The following is a 25,640-nucleotide window of genomic DNA, read 5'->3' as shown; positions in this document are numbered from 1 at the left end:
GCTTCGAGCATTATCACTTAACCCTATTAACTCTAAAGAGACCGTAGTTATGTTCGCTATTGAGGTCACTGGCATTGTCGCAACACCCTAACACAATTGAGTATTGGCATTCTAGCAACTTATCGCTGAGCATTGGGTCATAATATTTCAAGGTGTCGTTGTAAGTAGGCTTGCTGCATATATGATAAATCACTCGAAATGCGCCTGATTGTCTTCAGATCTTGGAAGATGAGTACGTTTGGAGAGCCTGGATGGGTACTTGGATATGCGGCCTTTATTCATCAAACAATTTTTTTGTGTAACTCAAGAGTTCTAATTTTATTGGAAGCTGCAAGAACTCGGGTAAAACGCTTCCCTTACAGGGTTGGGTAAACTCTTTTTTCAGTAGAGGGCGCTCGGTTTCAGTGAATACAATGTCCGGGGTGGTCTAGGTGTCTTGTACCCCCATGGATTTACCATAACATGTATTTTTCCTTTGCATATGCATTATGTTTTAAATAAACCTTACTTGAAAAAAGCATTACGTTTAAGATAATTAAATCGGGGTCACATGACATCTTGACCAACTTGTAAATCGCTGTATAGGTCTGCACGGTACTTGAAATTCTGTCTGCCGAATTTTGCGGTACAGTTTAGGCTAACGCTTCGGGTAATAGCGTCGTCTGCTCTCTAGAAAGTACGTTAAAGACCTTGCAAATGTTATTCTCAAAACCACTGTGTGTTAGCGTCGTGATGGTTAAGTGAAGATTTACTTGGAAGATGTTATAGATTTCTCGTGTACATTTGCAGTATATCCTGCGATAAAAGGTCTTGTGTCCACCCTTCTCAACCGCACCTTCGATTAGTCCGGTTGGCTAAGGACATGTCAATCAAAACCTTGCACACCCCCAGTTAAAATAATTCCACTCCGTGACGTGAATCGTTGTTGCTCTCTCTCGTAATATAGCCGGACAACTGGCTAAATGATATAATCCGTGTAACAAATAAAATAAAATTGAATTCGCATAATCCTTGACCTCTCACAACTGAAAACATGGGGATGCAACTGTTCCTGATTTTTTACACTAGATGGCGGGAGCGACCCATGCGCCCAGATACGAGGGCTCCACTCTGCACATGGCTGATACTACCTCAAATGCCACTGGGCTGATCGTCGCAGTCTTAACGAGTCGGTTATAAATACTCGACTGTACACTCCATATTAAACTTCAGTTAACAGCATATGCCTGTCATGTAATACTTAAAACGATTAGCATATAACGTAAATACATCTACAGTAAACATATGCAACACAGACGAATCGAACAAGGTAGCGGTCCTTACGTATGCAAATTCAGTGTTATGCATCGCGAGTTTAATAATCGAGATTGATAAAAGCAGGATGATGCATCATGTTTTCGTTAGACCGCTCGCGGTAACTGGGATATGTATGTATATTGAACTTCTTTCGCACCGTACGTGGCCAACCTAGGTGCCGTCCATAAATGACGTCACGCACCTAGGGGGAGGGAGGTCAGACATTTGTGACGATTTGTGACGATGTGTGACGAGGGGGGGGGGGGTTTGAGAAATGTGACGTCACATCAAAATGCGCAAACTTTAAATTAATATAGACAACACGTTCTACTTAATTAAATTGACTTTTTAATCAGTGTTTTCTCCTACAACGTCAGAGTGCAGCGCCACATTAAATACGCACTACAATGACAATAGTTTAAAGCGATTTGAAGCATGTTTTTTTTTGGGGGGGGGGGGGGGAGCAGAGCTTTGTGACGTCATATTTGAGAGGGGGTCAAAAATCGTCTAAAATCGCGTGACGTAATTTATAGACGGCCCCCTTGCTCATCGGAGCAATTTCATTTTTCAATCTAGGTTTAAAAGTGCACAGCTCCAGTGGCTGATATCGGAACGAAGAGCGTTCCAGACGGCCGAAGAAGCGCATCTGACAGCGCGCGATGCGGTGACCGCCTTTGTTCGATGGCGAGCCAAAATCCGCTGCTTGCGAGGATGACCCGAGTTCACGTGATGGTTGATCTGCGACTCCGTTAGCAGCCACGACATGGCGCTCTCGCTCCGTCTGGGCGAGAAGGTCGAGTCAGCCTCCTCCTCCTCCTTGGCTGTCACTATCCATTGATCTTTCTCGAGCGGTCCAGACGATTGTTTCGGACGCTTTTATTTAGACTGAATAGGCCGCCACCGTGTGTGGTGCTGGCGGCTATAAACACGTAATTTATTTATTTGTTCGTGTGTATGTGCGGTGCAATATCTTTTTCACTGCCCTGCGGCAGGTTCACGCGTATGTGCGGGCAAATCGGCGGCTGCTCATTTGCAGCCTATTTGAAAGAGGGGTCGGGTCTTCGGGAGTAATGAGAGAAGATGCTGGTGGTGGTCACGGGGATGGAAGTTGCTAGAATGATCACGAGCAAGGTTTAATTTCTAACTCGACATTTCCCAGAACGCGGCTCGGCTGGCTTGGGATTCTCGGCGCGAGGCACCCCTATCCCCCTGCACTACCACGAGAGTACACCTATCCATAATAATTATATTAATGTACCCTGCATTTATATAATCCTATGAACATGTTTATAAATATATATAGATGCATGGACACATGCCAATATAATTCCCAGAACAGCGTTCTGGATTATTTCAGCTTAGATGTATCACTGATCACAAGGAAGTTTGTGTGGATTCGCTGGACTTAAGTTGGAGATCCAGGGGTAGAGTGAAGAGCAAACACGTGGCGTCGGGGGGAGGGAGGGGCTGGAGGAGGCGAAGCCCCCTGCTGAAGGCTCGGCTCCCCTCCAAAATTCTTACAGCCAATTAAGTGATGGGTTGTGCAGCCTTTCCTCAAATACTCTACATGGAGGGTGAAAATGCAGTATGCATAATGGACAAAAGTGTTTAACGATTGGTTGAAGTTTGTTTAATATTGCCTATCGTCGTCGTCGTCCCACTCCCAGTTTAATTGGTGTATGCCCCTGCCTTAAACAAGGTCACGCTGCTGGGTTGGTGGTGAGGTTGATGGGTGACAGGTGGTGTGGTCGTGTGGCAGGGCGATAGGGGTGCACGATACGAAATGGTGTGTGCGTGTGTGCAAATGTCAAACGCCATGACGAGGCGAAACCTACGCCATTCCCCAAGTACACACATACACATAGACCATCCTGCTGGAATACAGAGGGCTCATCAAGACCTTGATGTCTAAGACCAATCATCCACGAGTTCGCTTAATAGACTGCATGATTTCCCACATATTTTGCGTTTGTTCGTGCAGCCCGGTGCTGAATTAGGCAGACGTGGGCTTACCAGGTTATTATAATCATCAGCCATGATCAATCCACTGCTGAATGAAGCCCTTCCCAAACTGTCACCATCCATCACTATCCTGCGATGTAATCCACCTAGTACCGGCACACCAGCGGATTTATACCCGGTAAAACAGCTTTACAATAATAAGAAGAAAATAATCACTAAAACATATGGCCACTTTGACTATAATACGATAAAAGGGAGGCGTTAACCCGTTGCTGGTATGCTCCCACACTGGTCATGTTACAGGCGGTGCTATTCTAGTAAATTCCTTCAGCGCCAAAGAGGTCTTAAGGAATTAACGTTGAGTGTGCCAAGGCTGCCAGAGTATATGTCCACGTTTTTATGACTGCAGAACCGCTGGACAACTTGGTACAACGTTTCGAGCGCATTAATGCCATTGCAAAATTTCCAAATCTGTAACGTGCATGACCGTAACAATGAAAACAAATGCAAGCGAACATGTATATATTCACGATATCAGACAGCCAGTTGCAAAACCATGGCAGTAATGCATTTTACACTAGAGGTGGTAACAGCACTTGACTACCGTGTGGGATGGCGACGGTGTGGGGAGAGGCCTTTATCCAGCAGTCGATAGGCAATGGCTTCTGATGATCATGGTGAATAATGCAGTACTTTGTAATAATACTCTTTAACACATACATTAGTATCACATTAGCTTTGAGGTTCTTAAATGGTTACACATTTACTGCTTTTGATTAGACGCAATTAAATGTAAGCTAGTCTTTAAATACGAATATGCATGTTTTGGTATGAACACATGTTTTTGAATAGTATAGTACAGCATGTAACACAGTTGATGATTCTGCGTTAGCATTGCTGCACAAACACAAATAACAACATGTGTTGGGTGTTTTTGTGCAACATTAGTTCACCTTATCTATATCCTCCATCAGAGAGAAACCACCCCTGTCTCCGCAATTGCTCTTTACAATCAATGTTTACCCCTCACCAGAAGGAAAGAACAATCACTCGCGAGATGCGTACACATTGTATAACCACTGATAGTTGTGGTTAGCAAGCATGTCTTAAGCATCAAAGGGGTATATACATGCGTAAAAGCGATAAGCCACCCAAAAAGCTGATAGGATTAATCTCAATTCGGAATGCTAGATAATTAGTGATTGTTGTATGGATACGTGCCAGGGGAATTAGAGCATTGCACGTGACATTATGATTACGCAATTAATAACGTACTGTCATGTGTACCTTGTACTATACTAATCATTGCAGAGCACTACCATGGAATTGAAAGTTAATGGGGGAAAAAATCAGCGCGAGACAAAAATAAAACGACTTGAAAAGGGCATCAGGGCTGTTTTTTTTATTGCGTCGTCGCGTGTGATAATTTTATATTTGCATAATGCGATTTCCTTGCATGGGACGAATACGAATGCCGCCATACTGTGCTCGTCCTATACGTAAGACGTTGGAAAATAACGTCGCAGCATTGCTGTTTTACAACGCGTAAGCCAACGGAGGTCCTGTGGACATCGGTGCCAATTTTTTTACGTGTTTACGCCCAACCTTTAACCTGCTTTGCACGTGCATGCCTGTAACGAATTCGGTCACTCATGCGCCTTGTCTTTGGGGTTCCCTCCGTTCAAGAACGGGCTGCAGTTTTAATGTCACAATTCCCCACACCCCCTCCCTTCAAAAAAGGAGCGGTGGTGCGATATAGGGAAGAAGGAAGAGAATGATCTCGGTCACGCATCGGCGCATGCATGGCATGTCGCGTCACACACAGCGCACCCCGAGCACAAACACAGCGGGTGGTGGAGGGAGGGTAGGGAATAATCCAGGGGTGCACAGATCACACATTTCTCTTTGTTATGTGGGTTATAGCACAGAACGCGGCCTCGCGTCTCATCGATAGCGGGGGATGGTCATCAAGTGAGTCGCGAGCTGGACGCGCGGGGGACTGACTCCCGGTGGCTTACGAGGGCTCTTCAAGAAGAGCTCGCAGACAGACAGCCCTGTTCCTCATACCAAACCCACCACGTCTGTCCATGCATCACGTGTGGTAGGGCAGGGAGAGCGTTGCATGAACAGGCGCTACGACGCGCTGTGAAGGCTATCTTATGAGATATCTAATGAGGGCTACTACAGCTTCGGATAGCTGCGTGATGAAGTCTGCGCGTGTCTGCACTAAATAATGAACTCTCACTGAAGTAACGTTCCAGTTTCATATGTACGCTACAGTAGGACGCCCGTTTGTGCACACGTACGCTCGCCTGTAAACTCACCATGTAATACACACATAGACAATATACGGCGTCGCTCGGTTAAACGACTCTCACGTTACAGACGCTTATAATTATGTTCCGAGCGCATTCTCGATATTTTTACACGTTTTCGCACGTGTATATATGTTTTTTTCGTTCGTCGTGGAAAGGGCGATTCAATTAAGTTGTGCGTGCTGAAGGCTGGCGTCTGAGTGAAGCAGCAGCAGCAGCAGTTTATGCGCGATTTTGACTCGGTCACCCTGCGCTCATCAGGCGCTGGGTGAGAGGTGGGGGGGGGGGGGGTACAAAGCAAGGGGGTTGCTTCTCGTTGTGTCTAATTTACCCCGAGCTTCGCCAGCGCTCGCCGACCAAAGCCTCGGAGGCACTCCAACTGCACATATGTTGTCATGTCAGGGACCGCGCTTTTTTAGCGCTCAGACACAAAAAAGGTAACTAACTGTACGAGAGCTGACGGCCGTTAAGAGCTCTCTTGTGCCCAAGGCAATCTGCAGCCTCCCTCACCACCACCACCACCCTCATGCGGCCAGGATCGCCAGCCACTGCGACCATGCGTCGTGCCAGCAGCAGGGGCGGCAGCTAGCCACGGTCGCCACCAGCTTCGGAGCACCCCCAAGCAGCTCCTACTCGTCGTGTTTCCCTTCGCCTGCCCTCGGCGCCCCCGTGCAGCATGGATGTGCGAGCTCGGCTCCGGCTCTGGCTGTGGCTGCCGCTGTCCGTAGTGCTGATTTTCCGGAGCGGCGGCGCTTTCGGCTCGGAGCTCCTGGTCATGGGACTCATGCCGCTCAACGAGAGCCGGGCGGGCGGTGGCATCGGTCGAGGCATAATGCCCGCTGTTGCCATGGCCGTTGATCACGTCAACAAGGACGATACCCTCCTGAAGCGACACCACCTCAATGTCACGTGGTACGATACTGAGGTATTTTGTGATTTTTTTACGGTACTCCCACCCCCCTTCCATAATCACAATCACAACAATCATCACCACCATTCACTCAAGCAAAACACCCATATTGCACGCCTCACTTGTGGTTTAAAAAGCACGCTTAGTATGCCCACTTGATATTCCCACGCAGTCTGCACCTTGCACGCTTGGAACGTAGCCGGGAAAATGTCAGGAGGATCAAGAAAGTCTCATTGATGACAATCATTGAATTGTGCAAAACCCAAGTCAGAACATGGACTTTGACTTCGGAAGTGTGGGTGAATGGATGGACAAAATCCAGCTGAGATTGCTGTTTTCTTGCTCCGCTTAAAGCATATGCGTTGTGGAAAAATACTGGTAAATATTAGCGTGCGTTTGGAAGGCACAATGTTGTTTTAAATAGCACACAGTAACCGTGCCTTACATCTTATATTTTACAAAAGCACCTGTAAAGTTCGAACTTTCCATTGTATTAAAGCAAACACTGTCGGAAGTTCCAAAGGGGTAAGTGCACCTATTAATACTAATATTCAGTTTGGAATGCATGATATAATGGCGTTTAAAAAATAAACAGAGAGAGTGAAAATGCATTATTATTTCAATTGTACGCAAATCAAAAATTATTCTTATTATTCTCATTGTGTATGTAATATACAAAAGTGAGAGTACTATCGAATGAATAAATGAAGTAACAGTCAAATTATAGCAGGACATAAGCTGCAATTCTTTATATGTCTCATGCGGTTGCTATGATGTACAGTGAGAGAAAAAAGTATTTGATCCCCTGCTGATTTTATACGTTTGCCAACTGACAAAGAAATTATCAGTCTATAATTTTAATGGTAGGTTTATTTGAAGAGTGAGAGACAGAATAACAACAACAAAAATGCAGAAAAACGCATGTCAAAAATGTTATAAATTGATTTGCATTTTAATGAGGGAAATACGTATTTGACCCCTCTGCAAAACATGACTTAGTACTTGGTGGCAAAACCCTTGTTGGCAATCACAGAGGTCAGACGTTTCTTGTAGTTGGCCACCAGGTTTGCACACATCTCAGGAGGGATTTTGTCCCACTCCTTTTTGCAGATCTTCTCCAAGTCATTAAGGTTTCGAGGCTGACGTTTGGCAACTCGAACCTTCAGCTCCCTCCACAGATGTTTTATGGGATTAAGGTCTGGAGACTGGCTAGGCCACTCCAGGACTTTAATGTGCTTCTTATTGAGCCACTCCTTTGTTGCTTTGGCCGTGTGTTTTGGGTCAGTGTCATGCTGGAATACCCATCCACGACCCATTTTCAATGCCCTGGCTGAGGGAAGTAAGTTCTCACCCAAGATTTGACGGTACATGGCCCCGTCCATCGTCCCTTTGATGCGGTGAAGTTGTCCTGTCCCCTTAGCAGAAAAACACCCCCAAAGCATAATGTTTCAACCTCCATGTTTAACGGTGGGGATGGTGTTCTTGGGGTCATAGGCAGCATTCCTCCTCCTCCAAACACGGCGAGTTGAGTTGATGCCAAAGAGCTCCATTTTGGTCTCATCTGACCACAACCCTTTCACACAGTTGTCCTCTGAATCATTCAGATGTTCATTGGCAAACTTCAGACAGGCATGTATATGTGCTTTCTTGAGCAGGGGGACCTTGCGGGCGCTGCAGGATTTCAGTCCTTCACGGCGTAGTGTGTTACCAACAGTTTTCTTGGTGACTATGGTCCCAGCTGCCTTGAGATAATTGACAAGATCCTCCCGTGTAGTGCTGGGCTGATTCCTCACCGTTTTCATGATCATTGCAACTCCACGAGGTGAGATATTGCATGGAGCTCCAGGCCGAGGGAGATTGACAGTTCTTTTGTGTTTCTTCCATTTGCGAATAATCGCACCAACTGTTGTTACCTTCTCACCAAGCTGCTTGGCGATGGTCTTGTAGCCCATTCCAGCCTTGTGTAGGTCTACAATCTTGTCCCTGACATCCTTGGAGAGCTCTTTGGTCTTGGACATGGTGGAGAGTTTGGATCTGATTGATTGATTGTTTCTGTGAACAGGTGTCTTTTATACAGGTAACCAGCTGAGATTAGGAGCACTCTCTTTAAGAGTGTGCTCCTAATCTCAACTCGTTACCTGTATAAAAGACACCTGGGAGCCAGAAATCTTTCTGATTGAGAGGAGGTCAAATACTTATTTCCCTCATTAAAATGCACAATTTATAACATTTTTGACATGCGTTTTTCTGGATTTTATTGTTGTTATTCTGTATCTCACTTTCAAATACACCTACCATTACAATTATAGACTGATCATTTCTTTGTCAGTGGGCAAACGTACAACATCAGCAGGGGATCAAATACTTTTTTCCCCTCACTGTATTTATCACGTAAATCTTGGGGTCCTCTTCTCCTTGATTGCTCAAACTTGTGAAACGTCAGCAAGGCAAGTACATTCTTTGTCATAATAAACAATATTCATACCATTGTTCTCATTTTTATTTTGCATAAGGAGGCATTAGCTGATCTGGCAACGCCATACATATGGAAATAAATGGCCAAGCAAACTTGGGAAAGTAGGTAAGACTTAGTAGCAATGACTCAATCCTAATTTTGTATATGGAATATGCACAAAATAATATACAGTAAAGTGTTATATGACCCATTAATTCGTATTTTTATTTTATTTTTGACTCATACAAGACTCATAGCTGGAGAGAGACATGGAACATTTTCCTTTAAATTAAAAATGGTGTAATGTTTGACAGTGTTGGAATTTATCAGAACGTATTCTGTTCATGTTAATTATTTTCTAACATTATTTGTGTGTTAGTTACCCTTACTCAATCTTGGAAATCCTTTGGTGATGGGAAACATGCTAGCTTTAGAGAGTATCAGAAATTCTAAGCTTGACTGACTAAAAGTAATATTCAGAAAAAGAATTCATATTGTAGATTTTAAATAAAACATTTAGGACCTGTAATAGCAGTGGTGCCTATGACCAAATCAACTGGAATATACCCGATGTCATCAGATCTCAAGGTTGAGCCTGGATCGTGCTTGAATGGGTGACCACCATGCACAAATGGGCTGCTATGGGGCTTACGTAGCTATTTGGGGAGCAGCAGAGGGCTATGAAGCAAAATATGTTGTTGTAATATACTTATATGCTTACACATCTGTGCTTCTTGCCTTCACGACCCGCACGGTTTTGTAAGGCCCTCCACATAGTAGTGAGAGACGAAAGGGCTGTCGATGTAGACATATTCAATGGTAGTGGTGTACAAGCACAAATACAAAAAAACTCACCATGTTTGTCATGAACACAGTTTTACTCTTTGGTTCTTTCGGTAAAGTCACGTAGAAAGAAAACACATTAAATAATAGAATTCGACGTTTCGATTGCAACACAAGCAACCGTCATCAGGTAGAACTAAATTTGAGAGAGAGACAAAACACAGACACGGAGACACACAGAGAGAGACACACAACATAGACACACAGAGACCCAATGCCTCTGTGTCGAGGCCTTAAATAGAGAGGGGGGGGGGGGCAGAGAGAGAGGCGGGTCTGCTGGGGCAGCTGTTGGAGCAAAGAAATTAGCATGTCAATGAATCCATCCCGACGCGACCGAGGGAGAGAAAGATCGAATGGACCTATGATAGCCTGGTAAATTTTAGAGAGAGAAATAGGCAGTTTGAGAAAACTAAATTTAGCAATTTTTTGGGAAATGTAATGCAATGCAACACAGAGAGTCGGCGAACACACAGTTAACGCATAGCCTGGTTGATTACGATCTCCAAAGATTGCTAAATTTGAAGTTAAGTGTGAAATTTACAGAGATACACAGAGAGAGAGAGAAAACAAACTTACATCCTCAGCCACACACAGAGAGAGAAAAAATCTTAAATCCTCTCTCCGTGTGTCTGAGGATGTAAATTTGTTTTCTCTCTCTCTGTGTTGCATTGCATTACATTTCAATATTTTTTTAAGTTTGTTTTCTCAAACGGCCTATATCTCTCTCTAAAATTTACCAGGACTCTCATAGGTCCATTCGCTCTTTCTCTCCCCCGGCCGCTTCGGGGTGGATTTCCACACATCTCTCGTGACTTTACCGAAATAACCAAAGAGTAATTCCTGCAGTCACGAAAGCTTCAAATCAAATACAGTCTTACTCTGAAAATGGGCCATTGCCAAAATATAATAGTGCTACAAATGTAATTAACAGTAGGCTTTGTCGAGCAATGTGATGATTCCTAAATTATTTTTGGGTTAGATTGCATAAATATAATGCTAAATAGGTGTTACATACCTTCCACCTAACACAGCCAAACAATTCAAGTTGCAACTTGAACAAAAGCATGTTAGTTTAATATTATTATCACCAATCTAATAGTCTAATAATTTTGTTGTGAATGGGTTTTCAACATACCAGGTTGCTGAAACAATATCAATTGGTACAGTTATTATCCACGTGATAATTTTATGCATTTTGCTATGTCACATTAAGGAGGGTAAACAACATCATTAAGAATTATCTAACCCACGAATATATATTAATCATTTTACAAATTTGCCGTATAGGGTGGTGTATAGTAATACAGTATATAATTTAATGTTGGGTTTGTCTATGGCAGCATATAGTACGGGGTAGACCCGTGTGATGTAAGGAAAAAAGTTTAGCTGGAAGCATATTATATATTTTTCGACATAGAATTGTAATGTATTACTTACTGTTAGTAGCTCAGCTTATTGGAGAGTATATTTAGTATACTGATGATACTATGTAGTTTATACTTTAGTTTTTTACATGGTTGTTTAGTTACTGCAGCTACATACTATTAACATTCCTTCCCTTTATTAATGCTACCCCTATCCCCTCCCTTTGATGCTGTTGATCCTGCATAATGCACGGGCATAATATGACTTTGAAACTCCCCGCACACCTCCTACGCATTTCACAAGTAGTACTAATCACATACCTGCATTTCCCATAAATATGCTAACTTCCTCTTGATATGCAAATTATTTTGTCAAGGCTCCCTTCCCCCCTTCAAACCCAGCTTAAATAGACGCTCCAAGCGTGGTGGTGTTTCATTCAGACGCTGTCTCCCCGACAGACCTGGTCTTCACCTGAGGACAGCTGCTTGCGTTGTGGCCGAAACATCGTGAAAATTATTTTATTATGTTTTATTTTTATCATTTTATTACTTCCCTTCTACGTGACTTTACCGAAAAAACCAAGAAGATGAGTTATAGTTGTACATGGCTTGGGGATTCACATAATATTCAGCATCGGAGCTATGGACCAAAAAGGGGCATCAGCCAAGAGACAGGGTTAAAGCAACGCATTTATATTAATCAAGTGGGTACCTACATTGGATGGGAATCATCAAATTGAGCTAAACTTACATGTACACATGTCTGCTTCTGGCTATCATCTGCATATATATTATCTTTGTCATTAAAATGATTTTAAGAGGCCTAATGTATTCCCATGTACAGTTACAAACGGCCTATTCAAGACGTTATCCCCATTTTACGTGAAGAATGGTACACATAGTTACTGCAACTGATAGATTTTACATTTAAAGAGAAAATATCTTGCGTTGAAAAATACCTTTATGCAGAACATACATTGGCAGAGAATAATTATTGGCATGCATTGTGTGTGTGTCACAGAATAAATGGGGATGCACCGTTGAAACAACTTATTAATATGTGGCACTTTTGGCTGCAAATACAAAAAGGGTAGAAATTGTCTCTCCATTAATGTTTTAATAGGTTTGAACTTTCCTAGTATTTTAAATTACTCCTGATAAAGTGGCATTTATTATGCATGGAATACAATTGTTGTGAATGCAACTTTAAGTACTGTGATGCCAGAATTTACCCATAAGGTCACATTGGTTCACTAATGAACTTTCTGTGTGAAATCCCATGGCCATGCAATCTAAATCCCGAGTGAAGACATTTAAACTTCTTGTCTCCACTGTAAATGTGTGTGTCAATAATATATCACGCTTACGGATTTATCACAATAGCATTAGTGCATTGCTGACCTTGATATGCTCCGTGTCCTCCGTTTACGAAAAGGGAAGCTGTACTTATTAATTGCCTCTAAAATGTTGCACTTATAGCCTCGTAATTGCTGAAGCTGAGCCTGAAGGGTCACTGTCGCTAAGCTATATTTTTTTATTTGCCACACACTTCAAAATATCCCTGGGGGCACATATTGATACTGACACGAGTGCTCCAACAGAGTGATGGGACAACTTAACATTTAGTAGCTGATCTGATTTACCTGCTTTTGGAAGAGGATCATTTTCCTGATAATATGGTAGCTCAATACAGTGACACGTGCATTTGATGGATTGCCTGATGAAAATGATGTGTACAATTGAGATTGAGGCAATCTGTTGGGGGCCTGAATTGGTCACGGAAGCAAATTAGTGGGATGGCTGTTTTTGAATGTACCATCTCCTACAGGATGGAAATTCATTACTGGTAAGAAATGAATGGAGGACCATAACTTATTCCAAGATAATGTAATGGTCTTTTAAAAAATCTTTCCTCGATGATAAGCACAGATAACTTTGCGGATTAGGTACTTAGTGTGAAATCACAGGGCCCTTGTTGAAGCTTGCTCGTGCATGTCCACTGGATGTGAAATAGTAAAAAAATCGTACTCTCAATACGCTTTACATGTTCCCACGTAAACGTTTTGGGGAAAATAAGGTAATACCAAACGCATTTACACTAACATCTGCTGCTGTAACTTCTCCTAATGCGAAACGAATTCTGTCTAGAACTAGCTTAGCTCTCATCTCAGAGAAAATCAGACTTACGCGCACCGAATTAGATCAGTTAGACAAGACACTCTACAAATCACACTTATCTTTGAGTGCAACAATGTCCACATCTGATTGGGAACATGTAGAAAAATGACTGCCTCTTCAGCTGCCGCTATGTCGACTAAATGTAAGGACAACTTGATTTCCAAATTCAACCGCCTCTCAAACAAGAAACCGGACCCACACATTGAAAAGCTAGATGTTAACAAAGTCGTAATTAATCGCAGTAACAGTTCTATTTCTGAAGGTCTGAAATCCGTTTTAGCTAAAGGACTAAACTTTGCAGTCACACCTAGACACATACCAGTTAATGATATAATTGCTCGAGTAGATGTAGCTCTCAAGGGCTTGAGTCACATCGCTGCAGACGTAGCAAGATCTGAAATCTCTGCAACCCTCAAAAACGCTAAGATGCCAGCTAGCAATATCAGCAAAGATGAGCGTTTTGAATTAGCTCAATTAAAAAAGAGGGATGACATTGTCATCCTCTCAGCCGACAAAGGCAATGCCACTGTCATCATGGACAAAATAGAATACAACAACAAAATTCAAGAACTACTCAACGATGGCAGCTATACAAAAATAAAAAGAGACCCCACCAACAGCCTCGTCACTAAAACCAACAAAATCATTTCTGATTCAACCGCATTATTTGATCAGACCAAACAGTTCTCGTTGAAACCTTCTGCAGCCAGGCCACCAAGATTATACGGCTTGCCAAAGATACATAAAGAAGATACACCTCTTCGTCCCATTGTCTCTACTATCAACTCCCCCACCTATAAATTGGCTCGTTTATTGTCTGAAATCCTACGGCCTTTCACTGGAAAAACCACCTCTGCGGTACTAAACTCTACTGACCTGGTATCGACAATCAAGGGGATTGCCCTGTCCCCAGACGACCTGCTTGTCAGTTTTGATGTGGTTTCCTTATTCACCAAGGTTCCTGTACCTGACACCATCGCAATCATTGAAGACTTGGTTCATCATGGACTGAATGCTGGGGTACCCCCCTGGTGAGACACTGCTTAACCAATACATACTTCACCTGGAATGAAACTTTCTACAAGCAAACTGAGGGCACCCCAATGGGCTCCCCCCTATCTCCGGTTGTAGCCAACATCTTCATGGAGAAATTTGAGACGGACGCCATCCAGACTGCCACTCTACGCCCGACCTTATGGAAGAGGTACGTAGACGACACTTTTGTCATCTGGCCACATGGCCGTGCTGCTCTAGACCAATTTCTCGACCACATCAACTCCATACACCCAGCCATCAGATTCACCATGGAAGTCGAAAAAGATGGCAAGCTACCCTTTTTGGATGCCCTAATCAAAAGGAGACCTGATGGTTCAATGAGCCACTCTGTCTACAGGAAAGCCACCCATACGGATGCTTATCTAAAACCGGATTCCCACCACCATCCATCCCAGAAGAATTCCCTCATCAAGACTCTATATCATAGAGCCCAATGCATCTCCGACCATGAACACATTGCCAGTGAACTCAAACACGTACGCCAAGCTCTTAAGGCTAATGGTTACTCCGACTACACAATCCGCAAAGCTATCACTCCAACCATCAAGAAGGATCCTGTTGAGGAGCCTTTCAAGACCATCACCTTACCCTACATTGCTGGGGTCACAAAAAAGATCTCCAAAATCCTGATTAAACACAAGATCCAGGTCCGATTCAACACAGTACATAAAATCCGTGATCTGGTACCGTCTGTAAAAGATGTGGTTCCAGACATACAGTACCCTGGCGTCTACAAACTAAGTTGCCTCTGTGGTAGCAGTTACATTGGGGAAACCAAACGACATGTCTTGGACCGCATCCGTGAACATAAAGCTGACCTGAAACACGGTAGGACAAACACCTCAGCCGTGGCAGATCACTGTTACAACTCAGTGGGCTCACATGATATTGACTTCTCCAAGACAGAGGTTCTCTGCAAGCCATCTGGCTATCATGAGAGATTCGTTCATGAGGCGATTCACATATACAAACACAGAGACAATTTTAACCGAGAAGATGGATTCTGGCTTAGCAATCATTGGAAGGACGTAATAAACCATTTCGATACACATTAGGGTGTGTAGAATAATACATAGTATTATATAAAAATGTATAAGGTATAGGTTGGTATACAGCAATACAGTATATAATTTAATGTTGGGTTTATCTATAGCAGTATATAGTACGGTATATGCTCGTGTGATGTAAGAGAATAAAGTTTAGATGGAGCATATTATAGAATTTTTACGACGTAGAATTGTAATGTATTACTTGCTGTTAGTAACTCAGCTTATTGTAGAGTATAGTAAGTATACTGATGGTGCTATGCAGTTTATACTTTAGTTTTTTATGTAGTTTATACTTTAGTTTTCTACGTGGTTGTTGAGTAACTGCAGCTACATATCATTAACATTCCTTTCCTTTGTTACTGCTAATCCCTGCACCCCCCCTTCTTGCTGCTGATCCTGCATAATGCATGGGCATAATATGACTTTGAAACCCCCCCGCCCAACGCCTACGCATTTACCATGAATATGCTAAATTCCTATTCATATGCACATTCTTTTTGTTAAGGCGCTCTTCCACCTCCAACGCAGCTTATATATAAGCTCCTAGTTTGGTAGTGTCTCATTCTTCACCTGAAGACGGCTGCTTGCGTTGTGGCCGAAACGTCGTGAGAATTATTTTATTTTATTATGTTTTATTTTTATTATTTTATTACTTCCCTTCTACGTGACTTTACCGAAAGAACCAAGAAGAACATTTCATAACATCACTTTAAAAATATGTTTCCATGTATATGCATTCTTTTTAATCTGGCAAATTAACAAAACTTGAAATTTGTGCATTCACGGGCACATTTTAATTTTAATAACAAGTACTACAATGTATAAATACTACACCACTATGCGAAGTGGACTTTCAATACCTCAATTTTTGTTGCTTTATTTTGGCAGATTCTGTTGCGCACAGCAACTGTTTTGCTTCATCTTGGTTGCTAACAGCTCTGCAAATTGAAGGCAGGGTTTTGCCCTAATTTAACTGCCAAACACGATGAGCAAAAGGCTGTACATCAAAGCCGCCATTATTTACCTTCAGTGAAATTAATTGCGTTACCCCGTACAAGGAACGGTGTCGCACCGCCGAGCATGTGCATGCATTTTGTTTCATTTGCAAAATAGAAACTGCGACATTATCTTAGAGGGGGATGACTTTGCATACGACACGTGCCCCGTGTGTTTTGACACTGAAAGCAACTGAAATTTTGCATATTGTGGGGAAGAAACTCTGGCGTGACCTCTATCTGACCTGCATGCTGCTTTTCTCTGGGCGCATTCTGATTTAACTTGTAAAATGCTGGAGTGGTTAGATTTGCCTGATTAAATTACAATCTCAGGATGCTTTGTGGTTGAGGTGCTAATGGATTGAATAAGTAACCAGGTTCTGATACTGAGTTGAAACCCTTGTGTGTTGGTTTGTCACTTTCACTGAGTAGCACACTAAACGTTTTTATGAGATTATTTTAATCCAATAACGGCACTAAACACAGTTTGTTTTGATGTACTGTAGTACACAAGACATCAGTTTAAGCTGTTGCAGGGTCATGAAGGTACGCTACTGATGTTCATTATTACGAGTATGTACAATGTTTTTGTAAAGGCAGTTTTGCCGAATTTTGTGACACTTACCGAATAGAATTTAAATTCCAAAATATCCATAGAAAATCCTCATAAGATAACAGCATTGAAAATAATGTGGCACTTGTGTATATTAAAACATTTCACACATTTATGTTACATCTTTGTAGGTACAAGTTTGTTATCTATTTCAGTAAAATATAAATTTGCGTGTTTATATTTTTACATCTTCACCAACCCACACAGACTAGCGTGGTAAAATTTGGTCAAATAACCCGCATATCCCACACGGCGTGAGGGGTCCTTTATTAGCCGTAGTTTGACAAAAATGTAAATGTACATTTTATAAGTACAACTCCTATGTAGGTTTTCATGGTTTTCTTTCGAGCTCCCTCTTTGTGGGTTTTACCACATGTTGTTTGGCACGATGTCTGAGAAAATTGCTCCACATGCTCAGAGCTCCTTCAGGAAATTAAATGAGCAGCGATGTAGTTGAGCGACAACGTGAGTTGCTCAATTCTGTTTATAAATAATGTTCTTCCTCCCCACTGCCCACACACACGTGTTGCATTCTCCTTACCTCTTTACTATATTTTTTCATTGGATCGTGTACCTCTGTTAGTCTGCAATGCTGGGTAACTGGGCCCTACCAACTCTGCCTTGGCCCCTTGCCGTGGAGAGCAAAGGGGAATTCCTATAGGCAAGACCGCATTTGGCCCTCAGGAGAGTTGGTGCCCATGGTACAGTGTGTCCCTTATAATAGATCACTTTCTCAGCAGTGCAGCTTGTATGGTAAAACAACATTTTAACCCTCCAAGCGGCAGAGGGCAATATTTGTTTTTAATCGATTTTACACTCGTAACTGCATCGCTCTTTATGGGTTTTCAATAATTTCAAAACAAAAGAAAATTCTGTTAAATTTTGTTCTAGTTCTTCACTCTCGCGTTCAGTTCGGTCTGATTCCCAGGTTATAGATTTAAAGTAGTGGGGACAGTGGAGGAGAGGTGCTATTGTGCCAATCTACCAACATAGACCCTGGATTTCACCACAGACGCCCAATGCAACATAGTCTCTGACCCACCTCAAATGCGTTGTTTTCCTCAAGGAATCTGCCATTTTTTGTGGTTTCCTTAAACATCTGTTCAGTCCCTTAGGTATCCATGGACTGCTAGTTGAGCACCTTCAATGTAAGTGAGGTGTAGCATATGCAGCAAGCCCGAAAATGCCTTATCAATGTGAAGTCTTGTTGAGTGCTTGTGTTGTTATGGCCCCTTAAGGGGGACAAGGTATGCCGTTGTCCTTGTAAGTAATGCATGTTGAACTTCTTTTGCACTCTACGTAGCCAACCGTGCTAATCGGAGGTGAGATAGACTTATAATGCATGAGATCTCCAATCACTTGTATTCTGGTGTTCAGTTTTAATCACAAGAGTATTCCTAATTTGCGAATTCCGTGTAGATTTTCTGGGCTGATTCTTGTAGTAGGCAATGTAAAGTAGCTTCTTGGAGAGCCACCTATAGAGGTCGGACTGAGCAGTTTTTTTTACCCTGGTTATAATGGAGAAGGATTGTACAAAAATGCTGATGCTAATGCATTTCATACTCAAAGCATGTAGCTATATCTAATGGTCAAGGAAAAGAACAAGATTTAATGGTGACGCTGTGAATGCAGCTTTTATACAATGTGGATATTGATCTTTAAATGACTGCTGATTTCTTGTTCTAAACCTGCTTAACCAAAAGGAACACTTGTAATGGCCCTTGAAGTTTTGAGTAGGTTTTTGTGATAGAAGCAGTAGCAGTGCAATTAACCTTGTTTTTGGATTACATGCCAACATTATCTTCAGAAGGAATATCTTACATAAACTTATAAGGGTAAATGCTCATTAATCGGGGTTGTGGTTGATGAGTGTTCTTTTTTCAAAATGAATGGGAACATGGATGTCAGGTTATGCGATCAAGAGAGGCACCCATGAGCCGATGCTGCAGTAAAATAATTATGTTGAGTTAATAATTTTTCATAATTTTTACGAAATGTGCTCTGGTCGTACTGAAGAGCATTCACACATCGTGCTCGCTGAGAGTGACCGAGTTAATGTAAGCCAACACTATGGTCTTGAATTGCAGTGAACATCAGCCAATTCCGCCCAATCTCCTTACTGAATGTCGAGGGTAAAATCTTCTTTAGGGTCATTGCCCAGAGGATGGCCGAGTACCTGCAAAGGAATGCGTACGTCGATACATTTGTACAGAAGACTGGAATATCAGGGTTCTCTGGCTGCTTGGAACATTCCAGCATGATCTGGCACCAGATCCAAATGGCCAAGGTGGAGAAAAGGGACCTCCATGTAGTCTTCCTCGACCTCGCCAATGCATTTGGCTCTGTGCCCCATGAACTCCTGTGGTCTGCCTTCAGATTTTTCCACATACCGGACACCATCACAACCCTGGTGAAGTCGTACTTTCAGGATCTGCAGTTCTGCTTCACCACCTCAGAGTTCACCACCTCATGGCAATGCCTGAATGTAGGTATAATGGCGGGATGTACCATATCTCCATTGGCATTCATAATGGCAATGGAGGTTATCATCAGATCCTCAAAATGGGTTGCTGGTGGACAGCGATTCGACTCTGGTTTTCGCCTCCCTCCACTCAGAGCCTACATGGACGACATTACAACATTGACCACCACTGTCCCATGCACAAGGAGACTGCTCAGAAAACTCGAGCAGAACATCAGCTGGGTCCGTATGAAGATTAAACCATCCAAGTCACGCAGCATCTCGATTGTGAAGGGAGTACTCTGTGACCTGAAATTCTTCATCGGAGATGACCAAATCCCAACAGTGTCTGAGCAGTCGGTAAAAAGCCTTGGAAGGTGGTATGATGCAAGCCTGAAGGACAAAGACCAGGTGCAACAGCTGCGCAAAGACATCAGTAGTAGCCTACAGTCCATCGACAATACCCAGCTACCTGGAAAGTTAAATGCCTGGTGTCTGCAGTTTGGTCTCCTACCCCGGGTGTTGTGGCCCCTAGCAGTGTATGAGGTTCCAATCTCAACAGTGGAGAAGATGGAAAGAGGAGTCACGAGCTACTTAAAGAAGTGGCTCGGAGTTCCACGATGCCTTACCACCATAGGCCTCTATGAAGATGGTGTCCTCAAGCTGCCCCTCACCAGTCTAACCGAGGAATTCAAGTGTGCAAAAACCAGGCTCCAGATGACACTGAATGAATCTCGAGACCCAGTGGTGAGCAACAACGCGCCGACCTTGGCAACTGGGCGCAAATGGAGGCCAGGAAAAGCAGTCCAGGAGGCAACAGCAGCCCTCAGACATGCTGACATTGTGGGTCATGTTCAGCAAGGGAGAGGAGGCCTTGGGCTAACTAGCCGTGCTGCTTGGAGTAAGGCCACTGCACCAGAGCGGCGGAAGATGGTAGTGCAGGAAGTACGCCATCAGGAGGAGGCTGCAAGGTGGGCCAAGGCAGTCTTTCTTGCCAAACAGGGACAGTGGACTCGGTGGGACAGTGTGGAGAAGAGGAAGATCAGCTGGAAGGATCTGTGGGCAACATATGACGTCCTTCCAACACCAGTTAATCTTCACCAATGGTATGGTGAAGATCCGGACTGTGCCCTCTGTTCCATGACAGCCAACCTCAGGCACATTCTCACAGGGTGTAAAACAAGCCTCACCCAAAGACGTTACACTTGGCGTCACGACCAAGTCCTTAAAAACCTTGCGTCCGCCCTGGAGGACAAGCGAGCTGTCACCAACTCCCTACCACCCCCAGCAGCATCACACCCCTTACGGACGACCTTTGTCCGCGAAGGGGCTAAACCACCGAAGAGTGGCTCTACACCAATAGAGCGAGACCAGCTGCGCTTGGCCCGTGACTGGAAAATGCTAGCTGACATTGGCCGGCAACTTGTGTTTCCTCCAGAGATCGCAACCACCACCCTAAGACCTGACATGGTGCTCTGGTCCCGTTCGCTCAAGAAGGTCTTCATCATTGAGCTCACAGTACCCTGGGAGGACTCAGTAGATGAGGCTTATAAGCGAAAACATCTGCGCTATGCTGATCTAGCTGCCGAAGCACGGCATCATGGCTGGAACACAGAAGTCCGACCAGTGGAGGTGGGCTGCAGAGGTTTTGTGGCAACATCTACAACCAGACTGCTTAGAGACCTGGGAATTAGGGGCCAGAGCCAGCGTTCGGCAATCAGAGCTGTATCGGAGGCGGCAGAAGGCAGCAGTCAGTGGCTCTGGATGAAGAGGAAAGACCCCAGCTGGGCCCCAAAGTGAGAGGGCCAGGAGGTATGCAGTCAACAATGCTTGACTCAGGGAGGAGGATGCCCCTGCCATGCATAGTCCCATGGGATGTTGGCTATCAACAACAAGGCAACTCCTATGACTAATTGGGAATGGGACGCAAGCGTAGGATTGATCACCCTGTCGCTGGCCGCCTTTGGGGAGGGTGTATAGTATGAAAGGCCGAAACACCCTAGGAACCAAAGGTTCACTACTGACGATGCGCTCCCCAAATTTCACCAGGCTCACTGTTCATGAACTCTTGGAAGTGCTTGCACAAAGGATAGTAACATCTCATCCTGTGTTCTTTGGAATCAACTGTCTCATCCTTACAAAGCTTAATCAAAATAATGATGTGCACAATACAGCTCTAGTTTGTGTATGAGGCTCTTGATACGAAGCCATGTTTAAAAAAAGATTAAATGTGTCAAACAAAAATCAATGCATTAAAATGTACAGCTGTGTACGGAATGTTGTTTGTCATTACAACTCAACCTATCAGAACACTTTATTGGAAGTCGACAGTAGTTGTTGTAATGTGATTATGTAAACGAAAACAAAAATGTTATTTTATTTGTAATCTTTACTTTAAACAAATTGGTAGAAATAATAATATAACAAGAATTAAACTTACCCAACTTTCCATTATTATTGCTCAGCTTCTCAGTTCCATTAAATGTAAGTTATTACACAATCGTCAATAACGTTCTGTCTGGATATTATGAATGTAAAAACGATCTATCAAGCACTATATGTGATGGAATTTCCATTTGGCACGTAACTTGGGCCTACAGAATCCAACTTAAGCACTTTCCAGCAAGGAAGTCAAGGACTGACGTTGAAGGAACGTCAGTTATTTACGTCATGATTTGATTGAGATTTGCAAGTGTTTTTGGTGTAGAAATACGGACGTTGAATCAACGGTATGCCACGGATGACTATAACAATCCGACAAGTCAAATTTCAGTTCTCGAAGAAATGTTCTTGCTGGAGAGTAGTACCCATTTATACTGCTATGGGGAGGAGATTTTATGAAACTTGCACCGTTGTTTTAGGTGCCGCACCAGAAGATGGAGTTGAATCAATAACCTTTTTTATCGTCAGTTCAGGGTGCTAACCGTTACACCAGGGTGGCACCTCGTACAATATATGTTTGATTTAGTAAATATGCTAGATTTTGGGCCTCCAATTCTTTGAGAGGCACAATATGGAACGTTTTTATTTGAGCATTGCCCTAAAAATAACAGTTCCGTTTTTAATAGATGCATCCATTTTTATATTAATTATTTATAATAATTTGACTGGATCACTTTAACTCCCTATTCCCCCTAGTCACTCATGAACAGCTAATATGTATATGAATGTAAAATGTATTGTATAAAATGTTCTGCACACGTACATGTATATATTTAGATGTAGACTTCTGTTGTATATGTTGTACTTCTAACAAGCTCTAGTTTTTTAACTATATTACAATGTTACCAGACCGACGTTGCATAGACGTTGTATTCTTGTTTCTTCAACATCACGCCGTAATATCAACTTAAAATTCAATGCTGAAAAAAGAATTCACATAGCCCGCTGGATTACTTCTATTGACAAAAGCTTGGTCATGTTTCTGTTATTATCTGAACTGCAGGGAAATCTACTTGTATTCGTTTCTCAAAATAAAAAGCATGTCATAAGACTACACTCCATTTGTTGTTTCCTGTAATTGCATTGTTTTCTCTCGGCTGTCATCACCGTGGCGGTGACGTGCGCGAAACTTTCATCACATTTAATTCCCGTTCTATTTTTCGTGGGCGATGCATGACTGTGCAGACGTGGGCTTGTCCGTAATGCTGTTTTTAGTCCTCCCTCACTCTTTTGTGGCCAACCGCAAAACCCCACTGCGTTTCGCATTGGTCACAGTGCAGACGTAGCGCAGTCATCTCATTAAAAAAAACATTGTTTTGATATCTTGAGGTTTTATAGTTGTTTGTGTCGTGCGTCTTTATGAACGCTTGTTAATGTGATATGGACAGCGTTTGCGGTTCAATACGCAACGCGATCGTGATGGCTACATCACGTGTGGGTGTTCTGTAGAGCTCTTATGTCACGTGTCTCTTTTCAACAACGTGTGGGGTATTTTTATCCCGTATATGGATGCATTCAAGTATCCTTTTGAAGACGATGAATGAATATATATTTACAGTGCCTAATTAACAGCAAAGTCATTTTATCCGTGATGATAAGAATGGGACTATTGGTGGTTCCTATTATCCATGTTTAGACTCATATTTTAGGATTAAATGTGTAATGCGGTTGTAAACGGCCCTTCTGAGGTGCCGTCAGGGGGGGAGGAGTTAGGTCACGTGGGGGGAGAGGGGTTGAGTATAGAAGGAGGGGAACCGGAAGAGCAGGGGGAGTGACGGGGAACCAGGAACAGAGGAAGGCCACGAAGGGCGAAGCGGGGTGTGGCGAGATCGCCACGAACACGGGGGGAGCGAGGATCGGCACCGTTGGCCAGCGGTGACCGACCCGAAGCAGCGAGGAGGCTGCAGTCAGCAGCGGGGCTGCACAGAGAGAGTGGGCAGCGGGTCTGCATACAGTGACAGCCAGAGGGTCTGCACATAGGGGTAGCAGCAAGTCTGCAGGGAGGAGGTTACAGTAGATGAAGCAGAGAGTCAGAGGGGTGAGGAAGCTATAATAGCAGTGAATAGCCGGGGGCTACAAATACAGGAGTTATAACAGAGTGCCGTGTGGGTAAAGACGTGAACCTGAATAAAGACACGAAGACAGAAAGAAGTGTTCGAGTCCTTTTATTACACTGGAGTCAGAAGTGAAACGGCATGGCGAAACAACTGAGGAAGAAGAATATCCCATCTCCGGCGTCGGCTTCATCATCGGACGACGACGATCTTCCTCCTGAGGTCGGCTTCACTTCGGCGGAGGGAGAGATCCGTGAGGGCCCGGGTGTGGAGGAGGTTGCCGCTGCGCCCGACCCATCTGCGTTGAAGGACGAAGATTTAAGATGGACCCGGATGGCGGAGCAACTGGCGACCCTAAAAACCGTCATCACGGAGTTGTGTGACCTTGTCACGCCAAGGGCGGCGTTGGAAGGTGATGGTGGTGATCGGCAGGAGCCCGGGTCGTCTTCGATGGCGCCGCCATCGACCACGCGGCGTGAAGACGCCATCTTGGGCGTGGCGCACCACGGAAGGCGGGAAGCCGCCATCTTGGGGCCGCCACGAAGATCGTCCGCCATCTTGGCGACACCGCGTTGCGACGCCTTGCTGAACTTGCCGCCGGAAGAGTCGGTGACGGACGGAAGCAGGCCAAGGAGCCGCAGTCGTCACCTTACAACTGTTAAGGAGTTCTCCATCGGGGGCGATTGGAGTGCGTTCGCTTGTCGATTTTTGGCGGCGGTACGAACGGCAAGGTGGACGGACGCCGAGGCGCTGGAGGTGCTTCCGACTCTCCTTGACGATGAGTCTGTTCGTTTTTTTCGCTCTATAAAAGCTGCGAAGAAGAAAACATTGCGTGGAGTGTTCGACGAAATGGCGGACGCGTACGAGCCACCGGATGACGCCCATCGCCGCTTCGTGCAGCGGCAACGCGCACCGGAGGAGTCGCCTGTAGCGTACAGGGGCGCCGTGCTGGAACTCGCGATGGCCGCTTACCCGGAGACGGAGCCTGACCTGCTGGAACCTCTCATCTTGGGGAAGATGTTGGAGTTATCCCGGGATCTGGGCATTCCTATGCCGGCTTGCGGTCACGAGAAACTCACGTCCCGGACCGCGGCTAAGTGTTTGGACGCCCAGTTCAATCTCCGCCGCTGGAAACAAGTCACGGCGTGGACGGGCGGTCCTGTCGTCGATGGGGGGGCCGTAGGGTGGGACCCTACAAAGGCCGTGTACGTGCCGGATGCGACCGGCCCAAAGGAGCTGTCGGCCGCCTCCACTCCGTGGCCGGCTCGAAGCGAGCCGGGGCCGCGGGCTCCGCCGCCGGCGCGGCCACGTCGGGACGGGGTGCCTGCTGCGCGCCGACCCGACGTCGACTGTTTCCGCTGCGGCCGTCGGGGCCACTATGCCAGGGACTGCTGGGCCCGGGTTCCGGGGCCGCCCCAGCAGGAGGCCTCGATCGCGGACGTCCCAAAGAAAGACCCTCCGGCACAGACAAGCCGGCCGTGACAGCGCAGGGAGGAGGACCTTCCGCTTGTGGGACGCCGACCGGAGCCGCAGAACCCACGGGACCTGCAGCTCTTCCTATCCCTCCGCGGACGCGAGTACGGGATGTTTCTGGACGCGAGCGGGACAGTGGCGGGCCTCCAATGGCGACGGAAGAACTTGCGCCCG

General features: G+C 44.5%; 1 protein-coding gene across 4 annotated transcripts in view; it reads left to right on the top strand.

Annotated features, from left to right (window-relative positions):
* The first annotated feature begins 5,151 nt into the window (after window positions 1-5,151).
* The window catches only part of LOC133345158 (gamma-aminobutyric acid type B receptor subunit 2-like), a 137,300-nt gene continuing 116,811 nt past the window's right edge, over window positions 5,152-25,640 (top strand). For 2 of the 4 annotated variants that reach the window (XM_061555679.1, XM_061555678.1), the window contains exon 1: window positions 5,152-6,498. In XM_061555679.1, the coding sequence (XP_061411663.1) occupies window positions 6,250-6,498 (249 nt within the window). In that variant the 5' untranslated portion in view covers window positions 5,152-6,249. Of the gene's footprint in view, window positions 6,499-9,042; window positions 9,065-25,640 lie in introns of those variants that run through there. The other 2 variants (XM_061555677.1, XM_061555680.1) reach the window with 2 other exon arrangements.

The sequence above is a fragment of the Lethenteron reissneri genome, chromosome 21 (genome assembly GCF_015708825.2).
Source record: "Lethenteron reissneri isolate LAM-NWPU_2019-01 chromosome 21, ASM1570882v1, whole genome shotgun sequence".
Lineage (NCBI taxonomy): Eukaryota > Metazoa > Chordata > Hyperoartia > Petromyzontiformes > Petromyzontidae > Lethenteron > Lethenteron reissneri.
This window is presented reverse-complemented; position numbering and strand designations above follow the sequence as displayed.